General features: G+C 41.4%; 1 protein-coding gene across 12 annotated transcripts in view; it reads right to left on the bottom strand.

Annotated features, from left to right (window-relative positions):
• Positions 1–24,308, bottom strand: part of ablim2 (actin binding LIM protein family, member 2) — an 86,961-nt gene that overhangs the window by 16,003 nt on the left and 46,650 nt on the right. For 5 of the 12 annotated variants that reach the window (XR_013076611.1, XR_013076610.1, XM_076724459.1 and 2 more), the window contains 10 exons: positions 20,841–20,953; positions 20,420–20,546; positions 18,497–18,590; positions 10,836–10,923; positions 9,632–9,690; positions 7,664–7,741; positions 7,373–7,516; positions 6,524–6,556; positions 5,528–5,645; positions 3,086–3,157 (listed from right to left, as the gene is read on the bottom strand). Coding sequence is in view for 6 of the 12 variants with exons in the window: in XM_076724459.1 (XP_076580574.1) it covers positions 3,086–3,157; positions 5,528–5,645; positions 6,524–6,556; positions 7,373–7,516; positions 7,664–7,741; positions 9,632–9,690; positions 10,836–10,923; positions 18,497–18,590; positions 20,420–20,546; positions 20,841–20,953 (926 nt within the window). In the remaining 6 variants the exon portion in view is untranslated. Of the gene's footprint in view, positions 1–3,085; positions 3,158–3,866; positions 4,155–5,527; positions 5,646–6,523; positions 6,557–7,372; positions 7,517–7,663; positions 7,742–9,631; positions 9,691–10,835; positions 10,924–18,496; positions 18,591–20,419; positions 20,547–20,840; positions 20,954–24,308 lie in introns of all 12 variants that reach the window. The other 7 variants (XR_013076613.1, XR_013076612.1, XM_076724461.1 and 4 more) reach the window with 3 other exon arrangements.

Here is a 24,308-nt window from a genome sequence, read left to right on the forward strand (position 1 = left end):
TGATGGAGTCACTGACACCCTGAAGGCCAAAAGTAATAAACACTCTACATCCAGAGGTTTGAGGAAGCAGCAGAGAGAAATCGGGAGTGTGCATGAGAGAGAGTGTTAGCTGATTGAACGCACGCTTTTCTTCTCAGACAGCAAGGAACCATCAGCAGTGATCTGGATGCAAGTGGATGAGATCACTGACACACAGCAATGCTGTTAGTGCTGGTCTGAGTGATCTCCTGCACATACAGTACACACAATCACGCACACATGCCCATAAACACACACACACACACAAACACACCAGAGCACTGTTAGTGCATATTTAAATGTAGGGCAGATCCTCCATATGAACATCTGGAGCTAAAGGAGGATGTGTTGGAGGCTTGGAAAGTTTAGGGAGGAGATGCGTTATAATTTCTTGTGAAATGATTACACATTGGACAAAAGGTGGTGGCCATTCACTAATCAAACCAATAATACAATAACAAGGTAATAAAAAATGGTTTTGGGATCATTAACAAGAAACCAGGGAGATAAAAACAAAAGCATGCCTTATTCATCCAGCAAGGTGCTTTCCTCAACTCGCCCTTAATTTCCACCACTTGACAACACATCTAAGTAGCCTGAGTGTTGCTTAAGTCTCACTACCACAGAAACTTATCTGAAGTAACCCGATAGCTCATTAAAGCACAAATAGCCCTCTTCCATGGCATGTTAGGAGCAGCTAGGGCCTGAACAAGGCTAGCGGTGCAATGCGTTACATGCCACTGCAACTGGCAACCAGACCCCAAATTACAGCTCGGTCCGCTCAGGCTAAGTCATTCCTCCGTCCCCCCTCCTCTCTTTCATCTTCCTCATAGGAGAATTCCCCTCTCAGCTTCTCCACCCTGTCATGGAAAAACCAAAATCCTGGACCGCGTGTTCGTGATTTTCCGTGCAAACGTTCGAGTGGAAGCTCATGATGTTGCTCTCTCTACCTCCTCCTTTAAATCAACCGCGGTCCAAGGAAGCATATATTAGAAAAACGTGTTCCTACTGAAAGGGTTCTGCACAGAACGACAACAACATCTTTGAGTTAAAACAGGCCTATATGAGAACATGTTGGTGGTCTCGGAACTCTTTCATTAGAGCTGTCACTTTTTATTCAAAATTTGAACTACCATTCGGGCCTGTTGCTCTGTCAGTAAACTAAGCTAATGACAAAGGGAGAAAGTTAGTGAGCTGTGCGAGTGGATAATCGCAACATTAAACTTAAAAGTAATGTGCGGAAGGAGTTTACATTGAACACCACAGATGGAAAAATCTGGTTTAAAGGTAAGGCTGTTTGCTGACTTTGCAGAATACAGTAATGTTAGCTTGTCATGTTAGCAAGGCAGCGATCACTTAAGACAACCTGTATCATTTGAGACAGGCACCTTGAATGAATGACAACCTAGTTTAAAATTTAATCAAGTGTCTTATGTTCATTGTACTAACTAATCTTTGATTCTACTGATCATCTTTGTGTGCTCATATCTTAACCTTCACTACTACTTCACAATCTACACTTTGTTGCAACTTGGGCTTATCTTTATATTTTGGACCACTGGTTTTATAGGTCATATTTCACCAAAATAAGACTGATAAGATCTTGGAAATAGGTCCAAGCAGTTGACACTTAGTCATATTAGATAGCAATTTATTTGGAAGTAAAACTGAAACTAAGTGCATCCAAGATGCTCATCCAACCTCAACAATTTCTCATTGCACAATAAACTCCAATCGAGCACAATTCCAGCAGTCACGACTGTCAGCTGTGGTTTACAATGGACGTTTGGGTGATTGATTTGGTTTGTCAGTCTTGTTTTTCTCTTCTAAAGAAATTTGATGGATGTAGGTTTTTTTAAACCTGCATGACTGTCTGTGTCTGTGTTACTGCAGGGCATGGCCGACAGGTTGGGCCCAGCCTCTTCTCCTCCTGAGCACAGCTGTGCTCAACAAATCAAACCAGTATTCGTTGTATCGTCTGCCTTTCTAAGCATTAAGTACCTTGTCAGTATTTTCTTGTCTTGTCTGCTGCCTGCATTCCTGACTTGTGTGTTCCTCTCTGTGCTCAGGTGTCTCAGGCTCACCTGCTGTTGCCCATGCCCTGTCGGTCTGCTCTCATGAAGAATCTGGACCTGTCTCCACTCATCCAGTTACTCTGAACTCATTCCTCAAATTATATTCATGAAATTGTTACAACTTTCATTCGCCTCCCACCTCATTTGTCCAGTGTTTCGGGTCCTATGAACTCTAAAGGCTAAAAAACACAACATAAAATCCTAGTTCATAGCTTTCCTCCAAACTGTGCCATGGTGTACTATTATCTACTCTTATCTACTGATGAGATGATCAATATACTACATATACTAGATAGCGTCTACTCTGTTATTAGTCTGTAGTCTCCAATAAACATGCCGACTAATCCCTATATCTTATCTCCTTGGTTTGTAGTTAAAATCTTTTGGTATTTGCCGGTGCCTTGGTCATGGTAGCTGTTTCTAAGACATGCAATCCCTGATAATGTGCTCACTTGTACCTCTGTCAAAAACAACAGACCAATGATTCTTGTCAACCTGCCTGAAAACCTGTGTCTGCTTATCAATCACAAAACAAAGCCTGCACTCTCCTCCAGATTCACATCAAGGACAAATGCAGGTTAACACCAAAGGTTAAAGTTTAACACATGACAATAAACAAGGGATCATTCCGGAAAAATAACAGGGTAGATCAGAGGTCAAAGGCAGGCAAACGAGTAGGTCAACAATCTGAACAGACAAGCAAAAAAAGTGAAATAATCCTCAACCGTTCACCAAAAAAAATAATGCCAAAGGTATCAGGGTCACACTCAGGTCTACATAAGATTAAACCATGCACAACAACAACAACGTCCACAGACACAAGTGAACAGGGCAAGCAGAATGAGAAAACTGAGTGGTCCTACAAATGAACTTTGATGCACCCCATGAAACCCGACAGCACCACGATACCGGACAACAACATCACAAAACCTGCTAACCATTCCACTGAGGAGGGGGTACACAGAGAAGAGAGAGACTACTGGTGTTTTTACCGTTAGGAGGAGGTAAACTGAGATGCAGGGATGTCCTAGGTTTAAGGTCAGGTAGGGGGTCCTGTTTGAACCCTGAGGGGTGAGGGAAATCAGGGGTTGGAGAGAAAATGAAGCAAAGGGAGGTGGTTGGATAAGCCTTTCTGCAGGGTTGCAGCGTGCAAGGGGAATATGTCCATTACCGGTTTGTGATGTTGATTTTAGGAATGTGTGGTATCGTGCATAGCATTAGCAGTTTCATGGCTTTGGCTCAAGAATTAACAAACACATCTTCATGAGTGATCAAACAGTGGTTACAGATCCAAACGTAGCTCAGATACGGTCAGATGTTCCATTTCCCGTAATGACTCGCAGGTCTATGGTGAGCAGAGAGACTGGAAGACCCAGAGTGTGAGTTTTCAACACATGGTTAAGTTGGTGTTGTTGAACCACAGGCCATGCCAGGTGAAGTCAGTTCAATATCACAGCACTCCATTCTTTATGACCTTCGGTCTCAGACAAATACAGAGTGGACTGGCATCTTGCTGCTGTGCGGAAACCTGTTTTACAGATTTTCAAGTTTTTAAACGTAAGTCCAGGGTTGCATCCTTCTCCTCTACCAGGGGAACACCTTGGAAACCTCTCTTTTGGAGCACTTTGAACCCCTTTTCAAATATTAGCTTTTCAGTAGTTGTAGTAGAAAAGGCTCATGGTTTTTGTTTCTGTCTAAGGTTTTGACAACAGCAATGATTCCGGCAAGTCGTCCATTGACTGTAGTAGACCGGGTCTCAGCGTGCTTTGATACCTCTGAAGTAAGGGATGTAGTTGTGCTGCTGCAGCATGGCCAGAGTGGTGGGGTTTAGGTGAAAAGACAAGCCTGCACTGCCCCCTGCTGGTGTAGGCGAATACTTGCCACTACCGGCAACACCACCACTCCCTTCCACACCACCAGAATAGTTCATGGGGAGGGAAGAGGAGTCCCTGGCCCAGGTGGAAGGGTTCTTAATACCACCCACGATAGTTGGAGGCAAAGTGAGAGAACTGGAATCATGGGCTTGGCTGCTGGATCTACCGCCAACGTTTACCTCTGGCCCTGAATGTCCAATCAGATTACAAGGAAACATGTTGAGTCAATGGATAAGATGAAGGTATCAGGTTTCTTTAAAAGCAGGGAATAGCATAAATCCTAGAGAATAAATGTGTGATCTCTTTATATAATGTTGAAAGCCAGTCAAGTATTAAATATTGATCTTAAAGATACATTGGGAAGATGTACTGTAAAAATCCCCCAATCATATGCTTTGGTTGTGTATAAATGAAAGGCCTATTTCTATTTTAAGAAGCAAGCCATATCAAAGGTAAAACGGAACATTTCATGACACAAACCACTTGATAGTATAAGTTCTGACATGTAGTGACACTGAAATTATTATTCTGAATGAGGGTCTTTATTTATCAAGCATCCCAGAGAGATAAATCCGTCCTAAGTGACCAAAAATTCTCAGGGTGACACACATTTGGAATTACACTCGTCCTTTAACAACATTCATCTTCTAAGCCAAGCTAGTGGCTTGCCAGTGTACTTAATGGCCTGCTATGCAAATAACATACACGGAAATGTGAGAGTTAAGACAGGCATTGATTTTGGCATTATATGTTTGCATAGATGATTTGGATAACTTACCCAAATGATTTGCCTACACACACAAATGGTGCTACATTCCACATTCAAATTTTCCCCACTGATTAACACTGCAAACCACAACTGTCAGGAGAACATAAAAAGTTATCATTTCTAGCTTGTGGCTCAGTACGTGCCACACTATCTCATCGTCTCCTTGCTGAAAAATCAGTGTACGAAGCTTCACAGTTCTCTCTCAAGCTCTATAAGGTAGACGATTGCCTGAGGTCAGTATGCTTATTAGTAGGGATTCTGAGACACTTGATAAATATGGGCCCAGGGCAAGAAATAACATAATATCTAATTTAGGCAATGCTTGAACATAATGTATCATACAAAAATGAACTGCAGCTGTCAGGGGAAATGTTTACCAGGAAGTAAAAACAGCAGACATCTACTTAGTTTGACAGCCATGCAGTTTTCAGCTCATCCAATGGGTTCTGACAGTGTCATATAAGGCTGAATTTAGTCAAGCTGTAGAGGAGCATGTTATCTAATATCTCGTTTTGGGATCGTTCACCAGCAGGAAATCTTCTCAAAAAATGCAGTAATGTGATGAAGTGATGAATCATTTGCGATGTTTGTAGCAGATGTTTCCCCCTAAATACAGTGAACAAGCACTTTCCCCAACCTGCTTGTTCACTAAGAGGAATAAAGGAAAGAGGATGCATGTGATCTTGCAAGGTTCATGGTTCATGAAAGAATACAGAAATACAAACTCAAACTTTCACATTACAACAGTATTTCCTGAATAATGAGCTGTGTGTCGTGTGTGAGGCTGATACCTGGTCGGCTGTAATTCTGGGGGGAACGGGATGGGGTGTAACGTCCGTAGCCCCCCAGGGAGCTGTTGGAGCTGGGGCTGGAGGGTCTCCGTTGGCGGGGTGACTTCTCCCCATCACCCTGGACCAACAAACACATAAAGTGAAAAAAATAAAAAGACCTCAGAGCATTCTACTGAGGTACAGACATTATGCCACTGCTTTATCACAGCATCAGACAGGAATGTGGGCACGACTCCATCTCTTCTTAATGAGGCGGATCAATCCTGTTGCACAAGTCATACAAAAGATTTAGGAAAATATACGGCTGAAGTCGAGATAACATGGATGTCAGGGAAGTATGCATATTGTTATGTGCCAGTGCAGATCAGGCTGATTCAAAACAACATTTTTGAAGTCAGGAATGGACTTTAATACATGGGCTAAACCAAAATGAATGCACTAAAATGGCACTTCTGGTTCTGATTTGAGATCTCTGTCTCTGAGATTTTGGCATGGATCTATCGATACAATGGAGGTGAATGGAATTTCCACTGAAAGATTTGTTTGAATAGTGGTGTGTGCTTCGTGAAAGACTGTCCATGGTACTCTGGATTATCCACTGAATGCATTGGCAGCAGTTTTCTCAGGAACTATTTCTTCAGCAGCAATTAGTTTACATGAAGCAAGGTAAACATATCAGCATATCAATATGTTACCTAAAGTATTCATTTATTTTTTGGTACTTAAGGCAAAATCAGCCTTTCAATGCCTTTTGTAACGAGAACCTTTTGTCAAACCTTCAGCCCTGTTTCCTGTGTTTCTGAGCACATATTAAACCTTTCAGAGCTCTCCATTCCCCGGAGAAAGGATTTGCTTTAAACATTTACAAGTGTTCCCAAGTATAGTAATACAACTCCTTTGCAGACACACACACACACACACACACACACACACACACAGAGGAAAGCACTGATGAATGGCGTGACATCCACAGTGAGACATAGTGCATTATATTACCTCAGTAGGAGTAGGAGAAAGCAGCTGGGGGGACTGCAAATGAAGAGGGGGAGAAAGCCAATGATTAGGACGAACTCATATGCGATGTTATATGAGTTAACCATCCAGCCTTGAGAGTGATCATTCAATGTCAGTGAGTCACGGCGTCCACCGTGAGGACATTCCTGATGGATGGATGAGTTGAATGAAGCGGGTCTGTAGTACACCGTGCAGTTCACATACTCAGCTCTGAGATTGTGACTGCACTGCAAAGGAATGGCTGGTGTTTGTGAGAGAGAGGCAAGCACGATGCTGATGCGCGACAGATGATGACGGTGGGACAGAGAGGTGAAAAATGAAAAAAACTGGTAAGGGAGAGACTACAAAAAGAAGTTCACTCAATCAAATCGGGCTTTTGTGTGAGGAAACTTGAGAAATAAACAAGCTCTGCTGAAATCAAATCATCTTTGCATTAATCATGTCAGGCATCTCCATTGTTTTCATCACATACTGCCTAATCAAGTTAGAAAATTAACAATATATTTAGGTATCAGCCTAAAAAACAAACATAATTGACTTTGAATTTGGTTACCAATTTTTAACCGGAGACCTGCTATAAAGGGTTTCTAAATTGTTATTACAGCCTTAATTAATGGTTAATAAACTATTACTAATGCTTAACAGAGCAGTTATCGGCCATTAACAAGAAAAACCTTGGGGCTGGTTATGAGGTTATGAGTTATTTACTTTCACTTTCACGTTTTCAAAATCTTAATCCGCAGTGTAAATGATTCATTTCCATCACTGGATTGGAGAAACCTTAAGTGAGACAGAAGAGCTGAAAGACAAAAAGCTGTGAGGCTGGTCTACCTCTCCGTAGTGCCTCTCCTCAGACGGGTAGCTGACGTATGGAGAGTAGGACAGCATGTCAGGCCTGTCTATGTTATAGATGGCCTTGGTCTTTGGAAGGGCGGCCAGGTCCTTGTAGTCCAGCATCTCCTCACCTAGTTTGGCCTGGCAGCAAAGAGAAGTACTGATATTTAACATGCTTTGATGAGTGAAAATACATAAAACAATTACATAACACTCATGAGAATCCTGAGAGAAAAAGTTGACATATGCTGCTGCCCCTGGTGGTGAGTAGAGGCAGTGTAGTCTTACATAGATGACTCTGCTGGGAGAGCCCGAGGCGCTGGAGGCTGGGACTGAAGTGATGCTCTCAGATGAAGTCCGGGTCACCTGAAACACACACAACATACACACATACACAATTATGTTTAAATACACTGGATTCACACAGGTCGAGGGAGGCGTCAGACAGAGATACTGTATATACTGTATTCACAGTTCATTTGTTTCAGCTCATGCTTTGTGTGAAGAGATATTTGGTTCAGATCTTCAATTCAAATCTGCTTTGTTCTTTTCCAACTCTCGTCAGTGCTGCATGTACAATAGTTCATTAGTCAGTTACTTTTTCATGAAGGAATCCCTTGACTACTTTTTGAATCAACTGGTTAGATCATTTATTAATAGTCAGTAAACCCAGAATCCATGGAGGCAAATCCAGACTGCATGTTTAGTCTAACCAACAATTCAATGAAAAAACTAGTTCATTTTACTGTGAGAGAGAAGCAGAAAAAACCCCATATTTAAGAAGCATATTTGCTTAATAATTGACTGAAAGAAGTGACCCATTAGTGGCGTGCAGTGCAACCAGCCATAGTGTTTTTTCACACAATCCTGTGAGGTGCAGCATATTAATCCTTTTGTAAATCCAATCATTATCTTAAGATAAACTTAACCTTAGCCCCACTTGAACACTAATCTGAACCTTAAACTAACTTAAAAGAAAAAAGTTAAGAAAGAAACAGTTCAGCATTTTGAGAAATATGTTGATTTCCTCTCTTTTGGAGTGTGAGGTAAGTATGGGGCTAGCCAGGCTAGCTGTTTCCCCCTGCCTCAAGTGTTTATGCTATGCTAGGCTAACCACATCCTGACTCCAGCTGTGTACTTATTACACAGATCTGAGATTTATTTTATCTGTACAGGTCCCTCTGGGAATGAAAGTGATTGAATGTAATGTATAGCACAAGATATATATATATAGTACAATATAGTATATATTTATACTCTAAACATAAACTGTTGATCTTTTTTGTGCTCATCACTAGCCGTACAAGAGCAAATTCTCATTTCATTATGTTCAAACTGTATCACACAGTGGTGCTATTAGTGAAGCTGTACCAATCAGTTTTTGTTGAAGCACACTCGTTGAAGACAGAGAATGGACTTGTCCTTCTGAGCAAATCAAATATTGGTATGAATCCTAATTATTACAATTTGATATTAGTTACGTCCTCTCTGCCTGTCAAGTTGTGTGAGTGTTATTTTTCAGATACAGGAGATATATCCTACAGATGCAGGTACTGACACACATCAGTCATCTCTACTTGCTTGTTAAAGCATCCCTGCACATGCATCGACTGATGATCAGCATCATCAGTCACTGACCAATCACAGGCCTTCACACTAGGTGGATTGTGGGTGGGGCTGCTGCTCAACTTGAAGCAAAATAGCAGTAAGGTGTCAACAGTTAAGATCAACCCATGCAGCAGATGGTTTTGGGGGGTTGAGTGGGGTTTGGGTGGGTGCAGGACGTACAGGTGCACCAACCTGCTGCTCAGGGACGTCATTGAGCTGTATCCGGACCTGCTTCTGGGAAGGAGATGGGTTATGATGAGGAATGAGGATGGGAGATGTTGGAAAGGTAGATACTGAATGTAAAGCCGCAGGGTTGCTGATGGTCAAACAATCCTCTGCTTCATTGTGATTGGTGTGTCACATTCTCTTTGGAGTTCCTGATTTGTCTTAAAGTTGACGTTGAACGTGTCATAATTACTAGAACCTTTTTGCAAAATATTTTAAATGCTAACATCTATGACTCCTTGCAGTGGCGGTCCAAGCAGAAAAGTATGTTTATGAGTTGTAAAATAATTGCAAAAAACAGTAATACTACTTCATAGTATATACTGTATATGATTACTGATTCAAGTTTCAACATGAGGAAACCAAAAGAGTCAAGAAAGTTGTTGAGAATCTTTAATGGGCTCTGCGGTCCTTTAAACTCACCTTACTCTTCTCCTCCTGCTTGGCTGCTTGTCTGCATGGAGGATGCCAGATAGAAGATCCTGAAGACACAGAGACAGAGACATGAACTGTCAGAGATTTTTCCAACATGTCCATTTGCATTGTCGCTTCACTTATGTTCAAGTTCTTTATTTGTTTAGGGATGACAGTGGTGGTAATTATGTTCCCTAGTCATCATTAGGACAAATTAGCAAATGCAAGCATGCTAATACACAACTTTACCAACCTTGGTAAACCTTACAGGCTAAATACCAACATAGTAACATTGTCCTTGTCAACACTGTGAGCATGTTAGCATGCTAACATTAGCATTTCACTCAAAGCAGCACTGTGCAGCCAAACAGAGCTGCACATGGCTGTGCACTCTTAGTCTGCTACAAATGATGCTACAGATTGGTTCTCTCATATATTGTGAAATATCACATTCCTCTTTGTAGTGTTGGCAGTGTTTGTTCAATAATCCATTGGTGTAGCATGCTGTAGCCTATATTAGCTTGCACGTTCTTTATGCAATTAGCTGTGAAAAAAAGCCACCTGTTTGCAACATTCCACAGGTAAACAGGTTCATTGGTAACAGGTGATAGTATCATGGGGATATTACTGCGTGGGCTTGGGAATACTTCGGAAAATAGTTGGATTGGTAAACACAGCTGTTTTAGGATCAGGGTTCTATCAACCCTGAAGTGACAGGTAGCAATTCAGTAAGAGTTGAAGCAAATCGAGCACCAGCTGCTATTCTGAGTCAGCGCCATAGCTGCAGAAAATAACATCTCTCTAAGTGTGGCGATGTGACTCAGGCACATGTGTGCATGATTCACTCACCAAGCTGCTAACCCAGTTCATTAGGAACAAGGAGATGCACAATGCATTGGGTTTATGGTGATACACTGCTGTTGGTGAGTGAGAGCAAATAGGGACTTAAGTCAGGTGTGGAGATTTTAAAAACACGTGAATAAAAGAGTGAAGAGAAAGGGAACAGTGAAAAAGAGATGTCACCAGTAGATGTTTAGCTCTGGTGCTTCTTATCGTCTAACAATAGGCAGTCATGTGCTTCAGGATTAAATCCTTTGTTCTCAGGCATAAACAGATACACTACCTACCCTGATGTTTGGCGTGTCAATAAAATGTGTTGAGGACAGATTTTGAAGGTATATGGCATGTCTCAAGTCCCAAAAACTGTGTTTACCTTGCAGATACATTTCTTCTCCCTCTGCAAACATCTGCTCACAGCGGGCACAACGGGCACATGTGGGGTGGTAGTGCTTCTCTCCAGCCTGTTGAGCATTGAACAAGAACAGGTTAAGGCAACATTACACTCTTCATTGGTCTCTTTAGGGGAATTATGAAAGGCGTACTAAAGCAATTTACTATTGCACTTTGGTAAAGTTGGGGGACTTGCAAGAGACAGGATAGAGTGAAGCAGCAGAGCTGGGATATCCTGACTTTTAGTGCCTAGTATGAGTCAAGCTCCCATAACTTGATAGCATCTTCTCATTAGGTGTTCCCCACCAAGTCTGAACTTAGTCTAAATTGTGAGATACTAAATAGTTTTGATTTAAAAGCCAACATTTGTACTTTCTATGCCATATTTATGACTTAAACGTCATATGTTTGACTTGATATATCTTGTGTTTTTAATTTAAAAGGTCAAACTTTTGACTTAACTAAGAATCACTGCCTCACTGTTAGCTGATCTGCCTACTTAGCAATTCTTACTGTAAGAGACATGGCAGTAGGCATAATCTGGCTTGTGTACAGTCATGATAGTAAAGACAATGCCACACAAATGAAATAAGAAAAGAAAAAAAAAACCATTGTAAGTGCAGTGGATAATTGAGAAACCAGAAAACACTGGAAGTGAATTTCACAGCTGAGTGCCCAACACATTTCTGGAATAAATGCACCTTTATACAAGCACAAGCTTACTCTCTGCATGTCTGAAGCCACAGTTCATTAGAACCTTAATTATGAGCTTATTCAAAATGCTGATGCAGCATGAATAAGCAGTCCCAGGAGTGTTGCTGAGCTAATTCTAATTCAGAGTTCAATTAACACACTTGATTAAAGTGCTACCAGCGACAAATGACAACAAAAAGGTTGTGTTTTATTATTTAACCACAAGGTGGAGCACTTGTGTTGGGTAAGCTGCATTCACTGCACAGAAAAGTGCAAAAGTAACATGAGTTTGAAAGCATTCCACTCAGCTTAGACTTCCATACTTATGAGTGATCAGTATTCAATCCAGCCCATAACTGACCAAAGGTTGTTTGTCTCAACAACTTCAGAATCAATGGTGAAAACGTCCTTCAACGCTCAACTGAAACTGTCCAAACTTCCTATAAATGTCTCAATAAACCTAAACAAGGAGTGGGCAGTGGCCGAGTATTCATCATGCTCTGTGTGTTTAGAAGGGAGTTGCTTTATGTGACTTGACATTAAGAAGTTAATGGGGGTGAAAGGTCCTTCTCTGAGTAAGAAACCACAAGGTAGTGTGAAGAGAGGGGGTTGTCAATATGTGGATGGATGTGTCTGTGATATTGCCTTGAAGTCCTAGTATGGATTCTTTGGGACTTGAATGAATCCAGAGGGCCACTGGGATATAGCTCTTCAGGGGTTCACGTTGCCTCTTTTAACTAAAAACCAAACTGGGACCTGAGTTGAGGCAGGTCCAAAATGCTGCTGCTGCTGCTGCTGCTGCCAGTGTTGGTGCTCTCTCTTCGACTGGTAACTGTTTGAGTGTAATTATCCTTGGGTTTATTCGGAGTGACTTTCCTTGGGCCCTTTGGATTGGGTTTCTTTGTTTTTAAAGAGAGATTTGCTGTATTCATGTTGGGTTTGAGTAGGTTTTCCAAGGGTTTGTTTTGGCTTGGGTACAAAATGTTGGACTGGTGACGACCTCTACAACTGGGAGCAACCATCAATGCAGTTAGGCTGTTTTAGTGCCGTCAATGGGCACCTCAGCAGTAGTTTTTGAACTTGAGTTATTTTTGACTAAATTTTCCAAGCTGGTTCAGTGACTGAAACTAGCAAATCTTTAGTCCAAAAACTTTTAAACAGGTTATTCACTCAGTCTGATGGGTAATCCAAATACCATTCCACTTGCTCAGTGATGATTTACTCAATACTAATGCCTTATTCTGTCCTGTATTGTGTTGTGACAACAAAAAACACCACTGTAATTGAGTGGAATTATCTCACTCTGTTGGCAGATTTTCTTGTCTTAAAACACGCATGATTTATGGACTCAATAATAAACTAAATGAAACAAGATGGATACTTTTTGCGGTGAAGTTGTCCTTTTTCACTCCTTGCAAAACAGTCATAAGATGTCTGCTGATCTCTACCTCCCAAAGGCATCCTTTCTTTCTTCAACAGCGGCCTGATTACGCACAGTCCCTTTGAGATCTTTCCACTTTGCTGCGTCATCTCAACATGGAGCGGTACCAGAAAACAGGACGTCAACACCCTATTTCTTGGATAACACTCTACTACATACTTTTGTGGACCAAATGGACAGCAGATGGAGGGACCAAGCCAGAGTCATGAAGAACTGACCGAAAATGAGCAGGGAGACTCCAGGTCTCAGGTATTACTGGGAGAAAAGTAAGGTCAGGTGCCTGAAAACTGGCAGCATGTTGTGGATGCCATGCCAAAAACTCATACTTGAACCGAAATGAAACAGAGAAATAGACAGATACCAAGAGAAAAGAGGAAGTTGACTTAGAAACATTCGAGCCCGGGGATAAAAGGCCGGAACTGGATTGAAATTCAAACATGGAAAGAATGAGAGGGCAGGAAAGGAGATAGCGGTGCAATCAAATCCTTCCTTTGTCAGAATCCAAAGCTGCATGAGGGGGAAATTATCATACTCAATGTCCTGCAGGACTGATAAGTCAAGGAAGAGGAGGGGCTGAGGATGGTTTGTACGGGTGGTGAACTTGACAGCCGATGACTGGATGTTTTACTTAGGAATGGGCTGTAGCTAGACAGCCGGGGTTGAGGTCTGTGGCTGAGCCTCCTGCAGAGTTTAAAGCTTTTGAAACAGCTGTGGTAAAGAGTTGTGAGAAATCACCACAGCCAAGTATGAAAGGGCAGGTGAGGTTGCAAAGAACTGTCCGGACTTTTCTACCTCTTCATTTACCCAATTACAGACAGTCCATTCACTTTCTCAAAATGATCCATTCTCTAATGCCCTGTCCATCCCTGCATCACACAATTGCAGAAATCAGCCTAGACAGGTGATCCATTTAGAAGACTGGAATAGATTTTGGTGAGACAGGCATGGAAACAGCACACACAGAGAAAATCAGCGATGCTTTTCATGGTCTAGGTTAGTCTTTCATCGCATCAAGTGAATCTACATCAAACTCTATTCATGACATTTTGCAATTCAAAAGATGCTTCTTTTTCCCAACGTGCACAAGAACACAAAAGAAACTCAATCTTTCTCCAGCTCAAGCTTTTACAATTCATTGCCTGTTATATACTATAGTCACACTCAAGGCCTCGGTATGCTTCGAACAAACTGAGCCATTCTTCATCAGCACACAGGATCAACTCATGATCAGCAGCACAGTCGCTTCGCACTGGCATCAGCCATTGCTTACTCATGGAGATAGCAAAGAGACTGAACCTCACGGCAGGGCAACACTGGGTGTTACGTCTTCCTGAGATTTTTATACCTTACCTGCCTCAAAGTTCAGTAAGTTTCAGCTTTGACCTTTCAATGTGAGAGTAATGAGTTTATAGCTGTCCCAAACCTTTCTTTATTTTTGGGTTCCTACTTATCTTACTCTCCACAGGACAATCATTTCCAGTTTATTCTTTTGCATTAAGCTGAAATACATAATCCACTCGCTAAGCTAGTTGTTTTAAATCTTCTGAGCCACTGAGCAACAATCATCCACCGCTGCCAGCTCCGGTTATCGACTCGATACGTCCCCACAAAGCAGACTCATTGATCTCGAACAAATGCCATGACATTTTACTGTTTCAAAGTGCAGCGGAGCACAGGTAGAGTGGCTGGAGATGGCTTCTATACTAATGCACTGAGACAAACTCTGTGTGCTGGTATTTGATTTAAAAATAACAAAGGCTGCCAAAGAGCCAGACCTTTATCAAGCACGGCAGAATCTCTCAGAGGAGTAACACTATAGAAAGTTTGATTCAATGTTTTTATTACTTTGCATGTTATATAACCTTTAATATCATAATGTATTAACTCATCCCTGGTAGAAACCTTCCTTTCCATTTGAAAAGGGATGAGGTAATGAGAGCAGAACAGAAGTAAGGAAAAAGTTACCTTGAGCAACATAACAGCCAGACAAGACCACTTACTTAGTGCACACACAACAAAACAAAAACGCACACACTTTATAGGTACAGACGCTTTTAGTCCTGCTTGACTGACTGGCTCCACACTCCATAGGTCAAATAATCAAGTATACACCTGACGGCCCGGCACAATACTGCAGGAAATGGAAGTGGATGATGTCATGTACACAAACACACACACACACACACACACACACACACACGTACACACACACACACTGAGTGAAATGCAGAAACATGCTCTCATCTCATTTCTTATGTTTCCCCTGCTCTCCAGACACTGGAACCTGATAGGTGTTTATGAGAGGAGAGAATGTGAGAGCGCATCATCTGATGAATGAAAAGAGAGAAAGTGAGAGCGAGGGATTGTTGTTTGTCCCTCCAAAGCCGCTCTGTTGTTCCGAGGTCACGGAAGGAGTTTCCAAGACCCCCTGTTTAAAAGCTTTATACGTCTCCTCCTCCTCCTCTCATCCCTCTCTCCCCCCAAGGAGAGTATCCTGTGTCCCATCCCTCCATCACTGCAGAACAGCAGACTGCTTCAGTAAAACCACATTCCTCTGCACTGATTTCTACCTGCCTCTCCAATGGACTCCTTCTCGTCCAGTCCCGTCCATCTCTCATATTCTCCTGCCTTTTCCTGTCCATTCACTGTTGTAGGCTAGACCGCTGCAAAACATAGTTCACTGGCTTTTGTTCTATTCAGCAATCTCGCCACTGCTTACTATGATAAAAATGATGGAAATGAGATACAGTTCAGATTTTGATTCAACCATGTGTCCACTCTTGGTTTAAAACAGGCCTTCTAACAAACAGTAGGAATGAATTTAACCATACAAATGACACAAGAAACAGCGTTTATTACAGTAATGACGGGACCTCAGACAATGATTGCTTGTGCACAGTCCAAATGATCACTGGAGGTCAGGGTGACATGATATTAATATTAATATTTTTTACAGATGAGGAGAAATGATGATAAATGAAAACATATGTAAAGTGAGTGGTGTCTTATGAGAAGACATATCCATAGCGAGTTAACGCCTATTAAATAATGAATGTATTTCAAGTGTTAATTTCTTTTCTCCAACCTCTTTCTCTTATATCAAATACGCAGCTGCTCATTTGTTGATGTTGTATGTGACTGGTTTATAATCGAGACCTCTGCCTGCCATGTGTGCTCGGTTTTATATTGTTAATCTGGAACTCATTGTTATTGCTGCTATCTTTTCCAGGATGCTGCTGAAAAGAGAATCTCAACACGACTTTCTTGATTAAATAACATGGCTAATAAACCATGGGCCATTGAAATTCAATTAAATAGCAGACGTACGCCTCCTTCCGAGTTGTCCCTGAATGCAACACGCACATAGTGGTTGAGACATTGACTCTGACATGCTAAATTGGATGAGCTGCAGGGACAGATGCAGTTGGATAAAGTTAACGCTCTTTGGTAGAATTTGGATTCCCAACAAGCAGCTCTCACAAGACCACATTCTGACAGTGTTGTGCAGGTTATGTTGTGAGCGAGCTGAAGCTGAAACCTCATTCAGAAGGAGAATTTGTGAAGGAGTGACGTGTTGCTGCTGCGTAGCTGCTAGCGCTGAACAAAGTAAAACTGTTTCAAAGTGCCAGTTTGTCTGGATTAATTCACAGAGCTCAAGGAAAAGCTGACAGGGAAACTCAGTGATAGCAAGTGTCTCTGTGATTTGACCTTCATGGTGAACATTACCAAGAACCTCTCAGAGGTGAACCTCAAGCTCCAGCAGCTTCTCAGCTCTCTGCTTTCATTAAAACTGTGGCAACTGGAAAGAGGAGGCACATTTTCCTACTCTGCAAGAACAAAAGCCTGCTGTCACATCTGAATATGCTGCTGAGTGTATAAACTCCTTCAGGCATTTGGTGAGAGGTTTCAGGACATGTTTGCTGTTTCATGTGAAACCAGCTGAAGAGCCTGATAACAAACAACAGGAACTCATTGAGGCGCAAAGCAACGACCTGCGACTGTGAGCGGCCCTTTTCAAAACTGACTCTTGCAAAAACTCGGCTCTGACCCAAACGTGTAGCATCATTATCACTACGATGTGACATCACACACCTCGTCAAAGAGAAGCTGTTCCATCACATAAGTTATCGTGATGTATGCGTGCAATAATTCAATACTTGACCGATGTTATAGAAATTGAAATGACCCTCGATAAGAAAAAGTTTCTGATTTTTGGCTCAATCTCAGAGTCAAAATGTTCTATTAACTCTAGCTTTTGCTTTCCCACATGACCTCTAACAAAGTACTTTTACAGGGAAGCTCTCTCTTTCTCTACATCTCTATAAATACTGCTCACACACATTGAATCAGGTCACACACATACAGCACAATGACTCACATGTGATGTAATGATGCCAACAACCTTAGGATGAGGACTCCAACACCTCATATCTAATTACACGTTTGGCATTGCAGACCAGTGGTGCTTTGATAGGCCCTGAGAGCGTGTGTGTGTCATCTGTCATGTAGCTGTCTGTCTTTTCTAGAACAGGAGGCTGTGTGGCTTTGTCTCATGACACACAGAGGCAGACTGGTACCTGAGAGTGAGTGACAGTGAACGGATGACCTGCCTGAGGGGGAGAGGAGGACGGGGAACAAGGAGAGGTAATATGTGTGTGCAGCAGAGAGTGAGGTCAAAGCCATTATCCCACAAAAAAAGAGAGATTGTGCTGAATAGCCAAACAGGCCCGACAAGAGGATAGATCCTGGTTGGCTGGTTATCCCCTGTGGACCGAAACACAGCAGCTACAGAGGGACTAATGCATGATCTCAGCAGACCTCACCCTGGTAGCCTCTCGAAGCGCCTGTGCACTGTGCTGTTTCATGCTGAGAAATATTTGTGACTGAAAAGCTGCAAAAAACTCTGAAGTAACGGCAAATGAAGCTGGTCCTAGATCTGTACAGACACTGGTAGGATTTCTAGAAGGATTTCTCGCGTATCTGCATTAGCAGTGTATGAGATCTGATGAAACTTTAATGATCGCTTTGGGGAAATGGGGTCAGTACCGGAATCTGTTAAGTGGAAATATGAGAATAAGTATAAGGAATCTGAAATAACAGGATACATTATGTTTGTACAGAACACGTAAAGAACAACATTATAAACAATGCCATTTAAGTCAGTAGTCTCTACTGACATTGTTGTGCACCCAAGCTTCTACTTTTGAATTCATATCTTGAAAAACTTGAGTGACAGCTTTACAAAATCCATTACTGAGTATCCTTTTCTTTATAAGGCCACAATACACAGCAAGCTAGATAGCTATTTAACTGTATCTATAGAAATGAATGAATGAAAAGAAAATAAATGCCATCTTTCACTCCATTCATTCATTCGCCTTAGTTATCTGTGGATTCCATGTAATCCATCTATTCATCAATCTGTCATTATTATCTATTCACCTATTTCCTACATTTCTCTGACCCCGAGTATTTCCTCTAAATGTAACCCATCAGTGCTGTAATGTTACCTCCAGGACTTTTCCAGTGATGTACTTCTTGCAGCTCTCACACTGGATGCCAAACATGGCGTGGTAGTCCATCTCGCAGAAGGGGATTCCATCCCTGATAGGACAACACAGGATAAGTCAGCAGATCAGAGACAGCACAGAGCCTCAGATACACTTCACATCATACAGGAGACAGGTCTGAGCCTCAGAATCCTTAATGCACTACGCCTGAGCTGACAGCACTCAGCGGTACTGAGGCAAGGTGGAGGGTGGAGCTCCTGCTGCCGACATCCAAGTATCATGGCAAAATTATATTTCCATCATTTGTAAGCACTTTAAAGCAAATATAAAACTGCTGGTTAGTGCTATGATACATCCATATCGCTGCAATACAAGTCGGTATTGCAATGCTTTTAGCTAGCCATTTTTGAAAATGTACTGTTTGTGCTCATTAGAGTTTTGGCCAAGGGAAAGTCATGCATTGGTTTCTTAGCATGTCTAAGCAGCTCCTACTCTGTTCTCTCTGAAAATTCATATTTTCTATAAAATTCCAGACTCCAGATTCCTTAACATATACTGTACAGGTACCACTTTTCAAAACAATGTTACATAACACTGTTAAATGCAAAATGTGAAAACGGTGTACATCAAACTTCCAGATTCTCTTTCAAAACTGTTAATAAAAATGATATATTTACAATGTGAAGTTGAAAAGTGATAGGTGATCATTGACTGGTTCACCAACCCTCCAGTTCAAATATCCCCACAACTAGTTTCTACCATTAAATGCATCTAGTTTGCTTCCTTTTTAATAAGATTCAAGGCATGAGATACACTATCAACTCCACAATGCCAAACAAAACAGCATCATCACCACAGTCACAATCACCTCAGTCTTCTAGAAGTAACATGGTAGCCATGACACAATTTAATCCCATTAACCCTAATTTAATTCAAAATGTTTAGAAATGATCTCCAATCTCAATTCATCCCCCTGTTGCCTTCGTGTTTTAAATTCTAATTTCCTTAAAACAGCCTAAAGAAAGAATTAGAAGTCGTTGTTTATGAGTCTTTCCAATCTGGCATTTTCCCAAAGGCTTTGTAAACTGCAGCCATTGAGTAAAGTCACCCTGAACTCTGACTCTGGACTCTGAAGAGTTGTTTTGATAACTTTAAATCTGGATTTTGGTCTCCGTCATAGCACTGAGAGTGCACTTATAAAGATTTTAAAGAACATTTGGCTAAACAATGACTCAGGTAAAGACTCTGTTTAAGTATTGTTGGATCTTAGTGCTGCCTTTGACACTGTGGACCATACAATTCTATTGTAAAGATTAGAAAACTGAGTGGGACTCTTTTGGAATGTCCTTAAATGGTTCAAGTCATACCTCAATGACAGAAAGTACTTTGTCTCCATTGGTAACTGTGTGTCCGAGCAGATGGTCATTACCTGCAGGGTTCCGCAATGGTCCCTCTTGGAACCTCTCTTGTTTAACCTCTATATATTTCCTTTGGGCCAAACTATACAAAATAATAAAGTAGCGTACCACAGTTATGCAGGTAATGCACAAATCTACATTTCCCTTACACCAGATGACTGTGGACCCTTTGGATTTCTGTGTAACTTCACTGAACAAATCAGTGACAAGATGAAGCAAAACTCCCTCAAACTAAATAGAGATAAGACCAAGATAATTGTCGTTGACGCACAGAAAGATAAGATAAGACAAAATATCCACTCTCACCTTAACTCCTCCTCTCTTCTTACAAAGAGTAAAGCAAAGATGTAATTCTAGCGGCCAAATAAACATTATTGGTTTTGATGCATCAACTGAATACCAGCAATCTGATAACAAGTTAAAATGCAGGATCACTTGACATAGGGGTCACAGCATAAAAGAAGTGTAGTTTTAGCACTGTATTTCAAAAGCCAGTGTGACTTACTTGCTGATGTACTCGGCATTGAGAACCTTGTTGCAGACTTTGCACTTGAAGCAGCCCAGGTGCCAGTGCTTATCCAGTGCTACAAGAGACTGTTCATTCTTAAACTCCTTCCCACAGCCACAGCAGTCTGCACAGACGACAGCGACACAAAGGCTGAGATTAGTTGACGTTTGATTACAAAAATAATACTAAAGTTAACTTCCTTCCTTTCCTCTTCAGTACTTTGGTTTCATTAAGCAAAAGGATTAAAAAAAACTTTGTTCCCTGACAGCAGAATGACTTAACACAATTTAAGTAGGAGCCAAAGAGCAAATTATGATAACAAGCAATGTAATAAATCACAGTTTGCCGCATGCAGGCTGCACGATTTATGCTTTAGAGTGACAAGTCAGAGAGAGACAGATGTAAACAAAATACTGACTGTGGACAGCCTGTATGGGTGCAGGGCTGTTGGCAGGGAGAGGCTGGGTACACTTTTGGCAGATACACTCCTTGCCATTAAATGTCACTCGGTCGCCGGCCGGAAATGGCTGTCTGAAAAGAAAGAGAAAAGAGACTGAGCATCAGGAAAAGGGCATTAGCTGATATGGATTGTGCGTCCCAAAGCTTGAAAATCTGTTCTAAGCCTCTGGAACAAGGCTTGGCTTAAGGCAGGGTGGGGACGTTTTCATTGCAGACTAAAATCCTCCCAGACACGAACGAGTTCTCAGATCTAACACATGAAGTAATAATATACTGATGACTAGAGCCTCATTTTTATCATGAAGCAGGAATACTTACTGGACAATTTTAGTAAATAGACTGTCCCAAAAAAAGCAACATATTGAGCAGGGCCATAGTGAAGGATTCTGAGGCCGTCATGAGTCTTCAAGTTTTAAAAACTCTGTGTCAAACAATAAATTACCGCGGGGCTCTTCACTTTCTGTGCAGATTTGTAAATAACAGCATCATCTGCATAAAAGTGGATATTTGTGCATTGTTCAATATCCCAATCCTGTTACTATACATGGTAAAAAGATGTGGCCCCAGAACTGAACCTTGATGTACAACCTTGGTCACATTCTTTTATTTATTCTGTTGTGTGTGAGAACCACAGAAAGCAGAGACAACACTTCTTCACTAGTTCCAGAAAGAAATTGTTTTTTCAAGGTTGATGTGGAAGGTCTTTTGAAGAACAACTGAAAGTGGCCTCGACATTAAGACATGGGAGTTGTGGCTAGGAAATCAGATTTATTCATTGGTTAAATCATTTTCATTCATCAGCCAAAGTTCCTTTAGAGACGAATTCCATTATACTGTGAAGAGGGACATTCTAAACACAATAAAACACTGTTAATATCTCCTGACTGTTTGTATGTGCTGCACCAACACAGCTGCTGTTACCGAGTCAAGTACAGAAGGAATGATGATTCCTTGGCAGAGCAGGGCTTGGACTGGCTGCCACGTGCTGCTTCCTAAAGCTTGGAAATGTGATATTAGAGCTGCTGTCACACTGTCACAGCCAGCTACTGACAGAAAAATACAGGCAGGCAGGCTGGGAGAGGCTGAGATTACAGGTTACTCATGTATAAGCACTCACAAAGTGTCTTTTTTTAAGCTTGATAGTCTTTAAGCCCATTTTAAATTTTAACTTGGAGTATACAGTTTGGCCTGTCTCTTAATGCAACATTTACCTTGTTCCCCTTTTCATATTCATTTGTGCTTTTTGTTATGTACTGTTGACATCAGGTGCAACACATTTTTTTTTATTTATGAAATTAGCTAAAACTGTAAAGAACTGATGCCATGAAATTTTATATACTTATCCATTTAGTTGACAAACAAAACAAAGATTCAACTTCTGGTCTTTAATTCTGCCTAAATACACAGTAGTCACAGTTACTTGTATGCTCATGCTTTGTGCAGCAGAACACAAAAAACAAACAGCATTTGACTGTGCCTTGTCATATGGCGTCTTTGTTATATAACATCATGTTAAGTTCACTCATTGCTGTCAGGTTTGTTGATTCTGCACTTGACAAATGTGTGTTGGCTCAATTTTACTATTCTTTTTTTTTTCATATGTAACTATTTAATCACAACTGAGCTCATTTGGTTGGAATTTTCTTAGTTTGTGTCAGTCTATCAGTGTTGATGAACATGTGATCTGACAACACTGACTCCTTGGTTGCTATGGGCATGAAGCTCCAGGAAAATAGACCATCACCCTCACAACCCTACTGAGCACCTGCACGAATATGTTTGGGCACAGTGTACACGCATTGCATACATGAAGCATCCAGACCAGAGAGACTGAAAAAAAAAGCTTGATCACCCTTGATGAATTACTGATGATTAATACAGCACTGTGTCCATGGGACACAAACACAGCTGAGTTTGAAGTCTTATCTCAAGCAGCATTTGCTCTCTTTCTCTCAGCTCTATTTTTATATCCTGCACAATAAGCTTGTGTGTTTTGCCACCACAAAAGCGATATTTGTTATAAAAGGAGCACAGGATTTTGATGATCACATTACAAACCTCAAATGCCACACTGGAACATTCTGATCTCAGGTTCAGCATAGGGATCACAGAGGTATGATAGCATGGACACACACACACACACACACACACACACACACACACACACACACACACACACTCACATACCGACAAAAAACCCACCGCCAGTTCAAAAGACACTTAACACTAGCTGTGGGAATGGGCTAAGTGGCCATACTGACTGGCCACGCACTTAAAATTCCTGCCTGAGAGAGAGGCTCCCATTACCTTTCTAGGCCCGAGATACAACACTGGTCGCATGCGCGCACACACACACACACACACACACACACACACACACACAATACACAGTATACACATGGTTGGAAACAGGTGAAGATGGCTGTGACTCACAGTGACATGTGTCTTCATGTGCTTTCCTATATTTATACATATATGTGTATTATAGTTTAATTTACTTGTAAATGACACCAACACCACAGGAGTTTTGCTGTTGGTGATGTGTGTAAAAGAAGCGCACTGCTAGTGCAATGTCTGCCTCTGACAAGGCGTTTTGTGTTTTCATTTTGAACTTTTTTAGTCATGGGAAAGTACAAGAAGGGGTCAGGCAACCAGCTTATGGAGATGACATAATGTTTTATAACAGTAACCCTATTCAGTTCTGATAGAGGATCTGGCTGCCTCTTCTGTATGCCTTCACATGTGTTCAAGACTTTGTGTGACTTTCACAGTGTTTTAAGATATTTTGAGGCCTGTAAGGACCTGAAGACACAGTGACAAAGTGCTCTGATCAAGGGTTAGGGTTAAAAAACTTCATGTTCTCCACTGCCTTTGATTAAACCTTTAGCACTCAATCATGATCCACCTTTCACTCCCATTCTGAGCTACCATATACAGTAACATCTAATACCTCTTACCTGTATTTCCTGTTTAATATTTTAAAGCATTACATAAAACACTTTAAATTGTCCTTGTGTATGAATTGTGCTACACAAATAATGGATGTAGGCATCCGGTCAATGAGAGACAAGACCATCAGCACACATAGAAATGAGCGGTGCATCTTTTTAGAACACATATTGGTGGAGGTGATAATTACTGCTTTCAGTTATCACACATTTAAATTTTCATTTTCTGAGCACTTTGTGGAGTTCTTATCCATGTTGACTTCAAGGTTTAGGTTCAAAGCTCAATGACATGTGGGTGAATGTCACTGACATGCTCACTATCACTACCTGGCTGGGGAGTTCGCTTGCTTTGTGAATATGCTGCATTTCCACTCATGTTTGTTCCACTTGACGAAGGTTATCAAGTCTTTTTGGCCACAACTCAAGACTAAAGCTTGGTTTAGGCTTCGGCGTCGCGGCGACGCCGTACCTACGGCGTA

Source organism: Chaetodon auriga, chromosome 24 (assembly GCF_051107435.1).
Source record: "Chaetodon auriga isolate fChaAug3 chromosome 24, fChaAug3.hap1, whole genome shotgun sequence".
NCBI classification, from domain to species: domain Eukaryota; kingdom Metazoa; phylum Chordata; class Actinopteri; order Chaetodontiformes; family Chaetodontidae; genus Chaetodon; species Chaetodon auriga.